This window comes from Anguilla anguilla, chromosome 4 (assembly GCF_013347855.1).
Source record: "Anguilla anguilla isolate fAngAng1 chromosome 4, fAngAng1.pri, whole genome shotgun sequence".
In the NCBI taxonomy this organism is placed as follows: domain Eukaryota; kingdom Metazoa; phylum Chordata; class Actinopteri; order Anguilliformes; family Anguillidae; genus Anguilla; species Anguilla anguilla.
Genome location: NC_049204.1, coordinates 55,989,292 through 56,002,861, shown reverse-complemented (window position 1 = coordinate 56,002,861; position 13,570 = coordinate 55,989,292). Strand labels below are relative to the sequence as shown.

General features: G+C 38.0%; 1 protein-coding gene across 2 annotated transcripts in view; it reads right to left on the bottom strand.

Annotated features, from left to right (window-relative positions):
• agbl4 (ATP/GTP binding protein-like 4) overlaps positions 1–13,310 on the bottom strand; it is a 312,708-nt gene extending 299,398 nt beyond the window's left edge. For both annotated transcript variants that reach the window (XM_035412247.1, XM_035412249.1), the window contains exons 1-2: positions 13,184–13,310; positions 10,407–10,529 (exon numbers count right to left, since the gene is read on the bottom strand). In XM_035412247.1, coding sequence (XP_035268138.1) covers positions 10,407–10,529; positions 13,184–13,262 — 202 coding nt within the window. In that variant the 5' untranslated portion in view covers positions 13,263–13,310. The remainder of the gene's footprint in view (positions 1–10,406; positions 10,530–13,183) is intronic.
• Between the last annotated feature and the right edge of the window lie 260 nt (positions 13,311–13,570).

The window sequence follows — 13,570 nt, the reverse complement described above, 5'->3', positions numbered from 1 at the left end:
ACCCACCCTGCATTTTTTTCTTTCAACATATGAATGTTAATTTTCATGCACAAATCCTTGGTCATTTTTTTTTTACAATTCGAATAGCAAACCATCGTTTGACAGCGCTAGTCGGCACTTGCACGATGCGAATTTGACCTGAAACCATGGGGCTCATCCGTGAACAACTGTGTGGTGCCTTATACAAATGAGCCACTAAGCAGCTCTATTTCATCACAAATTTTGTATAAAAAAACTGCAATTCCTGCACAGATCACCCAAAATATGGATGTACTCTCAAATTAAAGCTGACAGTCCGCACTTTAACCTCATATTCATTGTTTTATTTCAAATCCAATGTGCTGAAGTACAGACAAAAATTGAGTCACTGTCCTGATACTTTAGCATTTTTGCTTTTAACTGGATATGCATGACATTGGGGGTAAGGGGGGTCAATAGCAGCAAGTGTGTCGCGAATAATGATAATACTTCTCACTAAATACAGGTTTAATAATGAAGTATATCAATAGAGATCTTCCACCGAAAGTTATGACCTGGGTAATTATTTTCATAAAATCAGCTGTCTTTCGGAACAGAACATATTCGTGTTAAACAATATTGTCAAGGGGGGTAATTAACTGACAAAGCATTCCAATGATTTTAAGTAGAACTTTTGAAAAGACTTGACACTTCATATTCTCTTGTAAGGCTATTCAGTTTTAAAGTGCACTGTGGTTTATTTAGCCATTGATCTGCGATGAAAAGCTGTATGTCACACATTAAGTGGCATAAAATATCAGCTTATAAAGGACAAAGAAGTCTGCAACAATGCACCGATGAAATTAAACAATAAACTTTAATCACAATTTAATAATGAACACGATTTTACACTTCTATGCTAACATCTGATACTTTGATTATATATAATTTTCTTTTTTTCCAACACCTCTGATATTCTGTTTTGGATTTTTAACTGTTTTTACATGTATTCAGAGGTGGAAGGTCCAGGGATTTCAGAAAGTAAAAACCCTGTCATGTCCTTCTTCGACCCATGAAGTCACCCAGCTGATTTCACTAATTAGTTCTACCTCTGGGCTGAGGAATTGCTCATTAGCAAATCCAGGTGACTGGAACAAAATACTGGGGAGGATTCTTACTTTCTGAACCTGGATTTTACACCTCTGCATGTTTTGCCCCTCTGCCACATCCAGCTGTCATAATTTACGCTTATTCACGGTTATTTCAACTACTTTCATCACATCACGTGAAACAAGCAAGAGCTGAATATTGCTGCAGTACAGGCCTGGCAGAGCACCACCAGAGAACACATGCAGCATTTTGGGGACTTATAATACTGAGGCCCTGTGCAAAGTATTATTAAAATTAACTGATTTGTTTTTTTTTTATTGTTGTTAAATTCTCATTTCTAAAACAAAAAGGATAGACAATAGACTCTTCCATTTGCAGTGTTCTGTAAATGGAAAGAAAATATTAATTACAGTAAACAGTACCGCTTATGAACGTCAAATTAATTCTAGCTGCAAAAAGGTTTTCGCAATAAAAAAATAGATAAACAGCCATGGCCAATGTAAGATTCAAAGGCCAAAGTGATAAAATGATAACCATTAAAGCTCATTTGCATACACAATGTTATGGAAATTTACATTCCAGTCCTATACTATGAAATCTGCAGAACCATCAGTGAGGTTTTAATGACGCCTGGAAGAAATATTCATTATGTTTCTGTATGATCAAACTGCATAATGGAGGTCATTTTCTTAAGTTAACTTAAAGAGGATGAAGGAGCAGCTTTTCAGTGGAACTTTAAAAAAACCTGTAGGCTGAAATGCATATAAAAGGATATACTGACCCAATCTGCACATTGCTGACAACAAACTGAAATTAGTTCAATCTAATTTATATGTAAATTAGATGTTTTATATTTAGAGTAAACAAATTACATCACTGGTTTGTTCTAATGCACTTTTTATTTTGCATCACAGATACCAATGATGTTAAATTTCCCATACTGAATTTTTCCTGGATCATAGAGTGTTTGTGCAAAGACATCGGCAGCTATGCCCAAAATAGTATTAGCCACAAGAACACTGCCACGTGACACCACTATGTTAATACAGTTACAGTCACATTCACCTGTTTATTTCACTTCCATCAACAAATCACGTTTCCAGTAAAATGAACTTGTTTTTGACTGAAACGGACGGCCATTAAGGGTCTTGAAATCAGTCATACAAGAGGCAGCATCACTGTGCCTCCTGTGAACCATCCTTCTGTTCAGCAAGCCAGATATGTTTATAATCATGGCTCACATGGAAACCACTGCAACTTGAAATCCTATCGTTTTTATAAATCAAGAAAACAATTACAGAGTAATCTCCACAACAGTGACTTGAGAAATCAGATAACAAATTCATTTCAAGGACCTTAACTGCTGGAAGGTACATATCTCTTACAATGTACTGTATTTCAATAATTTTATAATAAATAAAATAAACATTGGGAAAAAACAGAAAGGGGGAGAAGAAAGAGGTAGTTCAGTTTTAAGGCTACACTTCCGTAATTTGGATACATTTTTTAATTTTATTTATCCTATTTTTTCTCACTGAAGAATGGCCAGTCAGTGTGACAGTTACAGTACTTAAAAATATTGTTGCTGCTTTTTTGTAGCAGGGATGCAACGATATACCATACTCACTATCCCGACTGTAAAATTGACCGTTATCAAACCATAAACATTGCAATACCTGGCCTATATAATTCTAGGTTATTTGTAGCATAAGAATGCGCTCTCAATTGAAAGCATTTGCCTGCCTTGCTCAGTCCATTTTTTAATGCACTAGCTAGCTTTCAACGGGCATAATAATTCCATGTATCATTATTTAATCTACATGTACTGACAGATAGTAGCTAGCCATTGCATCTCTCTGTTCCCAGAGGTTAGCTAGTTAACTGCACAGGTTCATGTACTGTAGTCATGTACTGCCTGTTCCCGTTACAGTACAAAGGAACAGCTCCGTTTGCTAAATTTGTATCAAATTCATATGTTTATCTGAATGAATATAACATACAGACGGGTCACAAATTAAAGGAAAAATCAAAATAAACGAGTGGAAAAACATCCATACAGGGGTACTGCATGATACTGGGGTACTCTTCCTCAGGTGACTGAGAATGTCAATGCAGGACATGACAGACTGAGTCAGCAAGAACAGCCTGCTGACAACTACACAGAGATGGAAATTATAGTTGGGTTGTAGTGCATAAACCCATTACAAAAACGAATGCACATTGTGGTGCAAAAAACCATAGGCACTGGTCTACAGAGATGAGGAAAAAAGTGATGTGGTCAGTGAGAGAACGGTACAGGCCTGAATGCATGACCCCTACAGTGACAGGGTCCGGCGACGCTGTTATGCCGTGGGGGGCATTTTCCTGGCACGATTTGGGTCCACTTGTCCACTTAGATGGAAGTGTCACTACAAATCAATACAAAGTTATTCGCCTTTATCCTATAATGAAACATTTCTATCCTGATGGCTTGGTCTTCCAGGATGCCGATGCCCCCATCCACAGGGCATGAGGGGTCACTGAATGGCCTGACGATTATGAAAATGATGTGAATCATATTCCATGGTCTACGCAGTCACTCAACCCAATTGAACACCTACGGGAGATTTTGGACCGACGTGTTAAGACAGCGGTCTCAAATACCACCATCAAAACACCACATGAGGAAATATCTTTTGGAAGAATGATGTTCCATCCCTCCAGTAGAGTTCCAGAGACTTGTAGAATCTATGCCAAGGGGCATTGAAGCTGTTCTGGCAGCTCGTGGTGGCCCAACATCATACTAAGGCACTTTTTGTTGGTTAATCCCTTCATTTCTAACCCGTCTCTATATTCTCCAAATGTAAATCACCTTCTGTCATTTACATATCGCAAATCACAGTTTTCAGGTTCTTGGGGCCGCCCATGAAACAAAAAAATAAACAATTTCCGCTATTCAAATTCACCAATACAAGTAGGGCTCAGGGGCAATATGGGTACATTGCACTTCAAGCACTGTCAATCAAAGTGCCCAAGCAGCAGAGAAGCTCAGCCGAATCGACCGAGAGGAGCAGCGATGTCAGGCAGAAGAGCAGACCGTGCCGCTGCTCCTCAGAGTATTTCAGAGCATTTACAGAAGTCGTCTTTGCCCCAGCGCTCGGGTGACCAGCTCTCCTGGCACAGCCCTCTACCTGAAAATCAGCGGTGGACTGCCTGGCGAAACCACACGAGCAATAAGGTGAAAAATGACCTTTCTCCCTTCAGTATTCACCGGGCCCACGTCGGCCTCTAAGTGGTTAAAAACATTTAGCCACGGTGTTGCTTTGCTGAAACAGCAACAGGGCATTAATTTGACATTAGCGCAGTAACATCAATTCCCCTCCGTTTCCAACTTCGGTAATGCATTTACTGGAAAGAGATTAATATCAATTCCATAAATCATTCAGCAGAATATCCGGACCCAAAGACACTGGGGTAATGTCATATATGTTAGCTGATCTCAGTCTGGGAGCCCAGTGCCCATTAATCAACGTCTGGGGTCCTCAGAGCATGTCATCTGGGAAAATAGAGAATCTTTTAAAAAAAAAAAAAAAAACCTCCTGATTATTTATTCATATTACTCCTCTAAACATATGTTTATACCCTTTATATGTTTATACTCCCCTGCTTTCTTGCATCCCTCCCAGGACTGCTTACACGTTCCTGCCATCTTATCTCATCTTATTCCAGACTGGCCATACCAGCCTCTGAAACATGTCTCCTGTGTTCCCTTAAAGCAGCTTCTTCTGTCCCCCTCCCATCACCACGTCTCATGAGGCCATATAAATGCCCATGTGATTTACGCGCAATTACGATACTTGTCAGCATATGCTATAGGCCTACATCATAATTGCTCCAAGTCTGAATATGCCATTTTTTGCACACTCTAAGCCACTATGATTTGTAAACATCCTGCCAGCTTTTGGTAGATGAAACATGTGAATGAAAAATTAAGCTGTTATGCAATACATTTATTTACTGAAGGTCTATCACTGCATTTCACACAGCTTACATTCAAAAAGGCGTCCAAATGTAGTAAGGGAAGGCTGAAAACAAACAAAAAACTGGGAAAACAGGAAAAAATGTTATGCTGGTAGGGAGAAAAAATGAAAACCACACAGTAACACAGGCAGAAAAATCTCAGCGTATCGTGTTCATTTCTCATTAACACTTGTATATTCAACCGTCGTCTAAGAAGGACAAGAAATCCTCCACAAAACAATCCATTGGGCCTCTACCAATTAGCCTAACATATTAATCAGGTTAATTAAGGGTACAAAATCTTGATTGCCTTTTTTTTACGAGTTACATACGTTATTGCTTATTTTACCATATATATATATTTTATTAAACCAGTCACAATTAAAGGGAAATTCTACTGCAAAACAGCATTAACCTTGTTTATCAGATGAAGGCAGGACTGATTAAGTCTCTCTTATTGGCCGGCCACAGAAATAGCGTCATCGGCTGGAGCGGATTCGGTAGTGGAGGACGTCATAGTGACCGCTACCCTCGCTCACTTCTGAAGAACGGCTGCGTGTGGGTTTAAAATCTGACCTCCCATACTGGGCGAAGGGGGTGTTTCTCTCGCCCTCATCTTGCCGTAGCCGTTAAAATAAACTCCTCCCTTTGACGAAGTTAAGCCTTCACAATTTGCCACACTACCGCAAAGCTGCATTTTCTATTCAGTAGATGTTTATTTAAATCCCTGTTAGCTACTGTATGGAAAGGAGCTACTCTTCCAGGATTCCACATAGATATATTGCACTTATTCATAGAACCAAGAACAACATACAAATTGGCTTTTTACCAACATTTACTGCTTTCTAAAAAACGTACAACAAACATAAAAACACAAGAAAGGACAGCTCTTACTACTGATATAAGTAAGCATACATACAACTAGATCTAATATTTTAAATTGTTGTAAAACAGAGTATTTAAGACTAAGCTCATTAATTTGCTTTTATAGCCTTCTTTAGAAATGTTATGGCCCCATTCTACCTTACAGTCTCCCCGTATCTTGTGCAAAGTGGATATCCAATTAATAAATCCAATTCATTTCTTGAGACAAAAACTGATGTTTCAATATTTTCTTAAAATTAACTTTTTATATTGTAGAGTTAACTCATTCCGTAATGAGTTCCAGCTTTCCATTGCTTGGAAAATTGCCATTCGCAGCATTGAATTTGTTCTGCATTTAGGAAGAAGGAAATGACTATCTGACGAATGCCTTTTAGAGTAATTATGTCTGTCTGAGCTGAAGGACAAATTCTTATAGAGTATTACTGGGCTTTTGTTACAAAGATACTTCTGAAAAAGCAAAGCAATTAATAATTTAACAGCTTTTTTAACCAAGACAGACTATTATGCATTGTGACTATATTCATCTTCAATCGACAACAAAGTGCAAATCGTGCCACTTTATTTTGTCCTACCTGTAATTTATTAATATTGCATGTTGCCACATTGCACCAAATAACAGAAATTAGTAATGTAATTCAGTAATCAGAATCAGAAATCAGTAATCAAATTAATTGTGATAATACCAAAACCTGTATTACCAGCCAAGTTGAATATCTTTTTATCACTGCAAGGCTTCTTCCCATTTTTGATAAAGTTACGTCTATTTGCACCTGGCATGAAATATTACTCTGAGTAACTGTGTTTGGTTGAACTGCTGGTGGCTATATTGTATCAAATTTTATAACCCCCTGAACTTAAGCACAAAAGTAAACTGAACTGAACACCATCATTCTAGACTTTCTTTCTTCAGTGGCCAGCACGCTGGAGAGTAATCGTAGCCTCCCTCGAAGAACGGCTACCAGGCCAAGCAGCAGCACACAGCCACTGCGTTTGTACTCATTAGGCGTGGAAACCTGTGACTGGTGTAGTCCGATGCCCTCCCCATACACTGAAAGCGCCTGCCCGTTACTCTCCCAAAGTAATGCAGAAAACCGGAGCACGCACAGAAATTAAGGGCTACATCTCTCAATGCTCGTTACACGAAGAGTTGGCTGAGAGCTCATTTTAATCAGGAAAACAGCTACTCTGGAAAAATCCAGGGTGGGGCTTCATTTTTACAGAACATGATGGAAAATACGACTGTGGATATAAAAATGTAAAAAAATGCTAAATGCTTCAACCTAACTGATAACAGAGGACTAAGTAATATTGTGTATTGTCTGCCATATTATGTGCTGCACAGCCAGGACAGTTGATGATTTCTACAGAAGGGGCCTCACCTGGAATAGCCCCTAGTGAGGGTTAGGGTGAGGATCTTTCTGTATACTATAGTGGACATAACAGCAGAAACATGTGATGCACAATACCATATCCATACCATTTCTATTATCATTATTAATCTTAAGATTTCCCAGCTCTAGCCAAATGCCAAATGAATGACAAGATGGCCTATGGGTTATTTGCCTGTCAAAAAATAAAATGAAACTGGTGGCCTCTCAGTTGAAGAACCAGAACATTTTCCTCACAGTTAGATAACAATGTTGTGAAGGTTCCACGGTCTCTCCAGCTCACAATATCTCTCCGATGCCCACTTAACCTTGTCCCAGGGAAAAAAGAAAAAAAAAAAAAAGCTTTTTCATTACTGCTGTGTTCACTCAGCCTAAAAGTGCTAAACAAAAGCCATTTACAAAGCATTTGTCAAAACATCAACTCTTTTTAATTACAGTTTTCAACAAGGGAAACTGACAAGGTAACAGAAATAAAGCATTTCAATTTTAATAGCAGATAATTAGCCATTAAAAACCACATTCTGCAGCCACAATGCTCTGCCTAGGTTTCTGTCACAAGAAGGAATATTGTTATTTTCTCACTAACTGACAACAAGGCCAAACATGTTATCTTTTTAAACATTGCCTGATTTTCTTTTATTAATAATAGTCAGCTAACTATGAGACACTGGGGATAAACCAAAATGATCCCCCTACAGCAATAAAAACATAAGGATGGGGTCAGAGAGTGGATCAGTATCAGTATTCATCACTCAGTTTCACACAAAGACAATGTATGCACTTGTCTGATTATGATACATTTCATAAATGACCTGTTTTTGTTAAAAAGAGCAATTCTAAAATAGTTATCAACGGGTCCCTTAACTACAAAAGAACTTTAAAAACCTGTTTGTTTCTATTGCATTCATGAGGATCCGACATAACAAAGAAGAAACTGGCATTACAGCTTAAAAAGAAATGATCGCAGACCTAAACTGATGCATCACCATATAGTACATAGACGTAAAGGATATCAATGAATATGAAATTAACTGATAAACTGTAGGCTACATAATGACAGCATATGAACAAGAATTGTTCTAAGTGAAAGTAAGAGTACTTCTTAATCTTACACTGAACTTAATGTACAGGTCAACTGCAGTGCTTTTTTCCATTTGTCAAGAGCAGGACACACTCACCATACAACTCTTTTTTAAAGAAAGAAGCAAAATGAGCTCATTTCAAACTATTTAGTTGTTCCAATAGGAACTCCATGGTTTCCCAAAGCTCTTTATAGGACAGATGGTACATCTCCCCTAACCTACCCAGTAGCTCCCCTAATGTAAAGGGGAAAATGCAGAAATATGCACTTGCTGCATTCTGTTATCAAAGATTTGAAAAAAAGAGCTTACGATTAAACGATGCAACAACGTCACCCGCAGTCTTTTAAAAACACAATTTTATTACCAATCGGTAGCATAATCACCTGTATTAGAAGCCAACGTATGTGGTCCCTGCAGCACACAATTATACATGAGCGATTAGAATGTCAAGGAATTAACATTTTGAAGATGATGCAATAATACCCACGAGCTAAATATTTTCCACTGCTGTATTATCATAAATAACTAACATTGAAAAAGACCACATCAGTTAAAGGTCGAGGAAACAGGATTAAAACTGTGGTTACTGTATGTACCCCAGAAGTGACAACTGATTGTCTTCTTAATAGTTATTTAAAGTTTTTAATTCAATTATAACCATTAAATGGTGTAATAAACACTATTAGATCATTGAGACCTGCTCAGCAGACAAGGACAGGGTGGGTGTGTATCCTGTGCCTATTCATATGCATAAAACACGTCATATGTAAACCATTCCTCATCAGTAGCTAGGTTAGAGCCTCATTGATTTAAATGGAGTAACTTAACCTTGCTAACATAGGACAAAAACATCTTCTTTGAATGGCATAGTTGATAGCACTTAGGCTATGTCAGTCTTCCGAGTGAAATTAAATAAGAAAAAGGGTACTGAAGTTTTTCTTACCAACGCCAGTTCCTCAAATACAGCGACCTTTGATGCCGTCTTCAGGTAGTTCTTGGATAAGACTAGCAGTACATGTCCTGTTTCAGCTAATTGCTTTCACAATTAACTAAATACTCAAATATTGTAGCCTCCGATCCCAAATATGAACTCTACAGACAACCATTTAATAACTATTAAATGGCCTGTCAATAAATAAGACTGGACAGACGCTAACAGTGTCAAACAAGTGTGAATATGAACATTTTAATGAGACCACGGAAATCAGTCATATGCTGTGACCTTGCTTAGAATTGGTCTAACAGAGCACAAAACAGCTGCAAACTCAGTAATGTAGGTACACCTTGACAGACAATAATTTTCTCAGAAATAAGTGCTGAATTGATGAGACTGGATAATAATAAAAACAAATAAATTGCTTCTACTAGGTGGTCCATGTTAGAATCGCATGGGTTGAAAGCAGTTTAGAATAAGCTTCGAAATGCACAGATGTCAGGCAACTGGCTATATTATACTTCCAAATAATGAAAATGGTATCTCTCGTTAGCATTCTTCTCTTTATCCCCCCATAGAAAATGCATTTCCCTTTTCAGCAAGCCTCCACCCTAACCCCACCCCATTCAACTGTCCATAGACTTTAAATTCACTTGAGAGGGCAAATGTAGGAGGCAATGTTTTGTTTGGGTAGTCATACTGTATGTAGCACAGGTTACAAAAGCACTTATAATTTGCAATGAGAGGATACATATTACTAAATGGATTGTTAAAGTAAAATATTGCTACCAAGTACTACCTGCATACTGATTTATTGTAGCAGAGTCTGTAATAAGTGCTTGCCAGGCTTTTGACTATGAAATATCACGGCTTGTTATCAAAATGGCCCCCCATCGCAAAGACTTTTGCAGTTCCCTATTTAAGTCATTGTGTTTTTAAAAGCCTTCTGAGGCGGAAAATTGCATTGACTCAATTCTTCGTTTGGACTTCATGCTGATGGGACATTGACAAAAAAATATAGTAAAAAATGTACGGCTTTTTTCCACTCACCACTCTCGAAGCACGCATCGAAGATGAGGTGACCCTTCCGAGGAACACCCGTGTAGCCTTGTGGGGTGACCAGCAGCTTGTTGACGTTGCCAACTAAAGCATCTTCACCTCCAGCTTCACCGCCTATGACAAAAAAAATGTCACTTGTTGTGCCGCTCAGTAAACACTGATGTTCACTACTTGATTATAATTTACTCCAGTGATCTGAGGCTCTTGACTTTCTTTTTATAGGTAATTTCTTAATATATGCCTTCTGTAAATCTAATTTATTAAAATGTCTTAAGGTAACATAAGGTGCGCCACGTCTGATTAAAGCAACCAAGCAAAAAGCCTATACCAAAAATTATTAATTATTCTATTTCAATGCACTTGGTTGATGCTCTTTCTTTTGCTCTATTTTGGTCCAGATTGCAACTGTAACAAGTGGTTACTTACAACAAAAAAAATTCACACAGATGGTGTTCAAATTTTTTGCTTTTAATTCATCAGTTTCAATTTAATGAAAATAGTCAAATGTGTTCTAACAGTGTTCTACAGGAAAAAGCCATGCTCATCAATATTACTGAGAAATGATTAGCCTAAGAAGGCTAAGTAACATGTTTCTCCTACCAGTCTGCTGCACATACTACCCAACAGAAGACACCCTCAAATTCCATGCAAGTAGGTTAAATGTAGGTTAGGTTAAAAGGTTGTTTTTTTTTTACACAAGTTGTAGTTGTAGTTCTGCCATATTGTAATATAAAGTTTACTTTACCCATGTCCATTTAATGCTGAGATTTTTTAGCAGTCCAGATTTTAACCCTAATATTTATGCTGACAGGTTCTTGCTCAGCCTTTCCTTTTGGCTAAATAGGCTACATGATAGCTTTGGTCCATACTTAAAAATACACAAACTTCATGGACAAACAATAACGGATACGGTTGATAGGCTATGTGTTCAAAGGGCACTGAAGTCAATAGTAGATTTATAAATTAGGCAACATATCCAATAAATTGCAGGTGAAATTGTAAATCCTGTTATGAACAGAATTCAGAACTGCCCATAGGGTTAGCAGATCCTGGTTTTTGACCGGAACGTCTGGGTTTCAAATTATATGAGCAGGTCCGGTTTGTGGTCCTGACCGGACAGTAGCCTATATAATGTCCAGTCTGAACAACTGATTGGAAAATTAACCATTAATGTTTAATGGATTTGCGTATCAACTATCCCACGGTCTCTGATCCATTCCGATAGCTCCCTACCTTGTTTGTAAGCTTCCAGCTGTGCATGTTGTCCAGTTCACAAATTTTAAATCTGGAAACCGTAACTACTCAATTGTATAGTTGTCCAGTTGGCCAATAAAAGTCATTTTTGAGCATAGAAGTGCACTAGAGTTACAACAGGGGGCTTTTCAAATCAAATCAATATTTATTTATATAGCATATTTTTCAAATAATTGGTTACTTTCATGCCAGAAGAAGAGGAAGAAAAACATAAACAAAAACAACAACAATGACAACAACAACAACAAGAATAATTTAACACAAAACAACAACAATAATAATTCATCTCTCAAACAGCCACAGAGTTACAGCAACCAGACGTTCCTGCCACAAAAGATCTAGGCATGTGTTTCAGCACGTTAAGCCAGGGCGGCTATCCTCAATGTACACTATAAGGCCTGTGGAGGAAAATTTCCAGGTTCCATTTACCAGACCACTACTTTATTAGGTAGGTCTGTGGAATGAGGTCCACAGAAAGAGGCACTTAAAAGATGCAACTAATCTTAGAGCAAGACTCTTTAGGCACGTGAAAGGACAGGGGTGCTTTACACTTCTTGGATACTTCTGCAGGCATGGAAGGTGAACAGTCTCTGACCATTTGAGATTCACCTTCATGTAACATTAGCAAACCTATAGATGTGGTGAAAATAAGTCCAATTCGAATACTATTATCTATTATTTACTAAGTATCTAAACGTCTGCATGTCACGTTTAAAATGTTTCAATAATTTCACATTTTCTTCGATTACAGTCAGTAGCCACGACAGAATTAACGTTAGTTCACCGTTTTACTTCGCAGTGTTGGAGCTTCGCTGATTTTGTCTTGAAGTGTTTTTTATTTATCGGCTGCCGAGACACCTATATCCAGCCAACGTTTCTAGCAGTTCGATACAAGTGATGCGGTTAAAATCAAACAATCATATCCACAAAATATAAATACAACCTATGTTAATTGTTAGCCTGCAACAAGCTTTATGAGAGCGAGAATGGTATGAGCAACGTTACGTACATCACGTTTGATAGAGCTAGATAAGTTGAAAGCAAGACTGATACAATACATGACCGGAAAACATGCACTGTCCGCATGTGTATCGTAGATTACCTAACAATCTAACGTTAACGTTACGAGGAATTGATTCGTAGCTTGCTAGCTGAGTAGCAGCTAACGTCAATAATAAGCAAGTCAAATACCACTGGCATGCATAAACAAATGAATGTTCAGTCTGTGGTTTTGGGAGTAACAGCTGTCAAGCAGACTTGCTTAGCAGTATTGTTTTCAAAATGTTGGCAAACTAGCCTGTAAAATTACAATCAGTGTCAGTCTGAGGGAATTAGCTAGCTCGCTATCTATTGCCTGAGCAGAAATGAACATGCAATAACTATTTAAATTTGCCAGCTCCATAGGTTTGTTAAGATTCAGCCCGACAACATGAGCTTACATATATACTTAAGTGCGTGTAAAATAATCCCCAAATATGAGAATAATAACATTTTACTGTAAGCTATTTACACACCAGTTTCATGGTCTCTGATATTCTCCTCCATCTTTCTTTCCATCTTGGTCACAACACAAGCACGCGACGCTAGTAGCATGTTGCCACGGTAACGCAATGTCACGGAGGGGAGGAGACAGTGCGTGGCCTGAATTGTACCATGTGACTGATTGCATACTTGTGCCGCTGCAGGTGCATGGGATGGTGGAACATCAAATACCATAAAAATAAGGCGGAATAAAGAATATTTAAATTATTAGGTGACTGCTGTCAAAGTCCGGAAATACGTGACCACAAATAAATAACTGTAAACAAATATTTTAACAGTAGTTAGTATTGGGAGCTATTGCTTTAATAATGATGGCATTGACAATTTCATCCCTCTTGAATCAAATGGAACATCCTAAC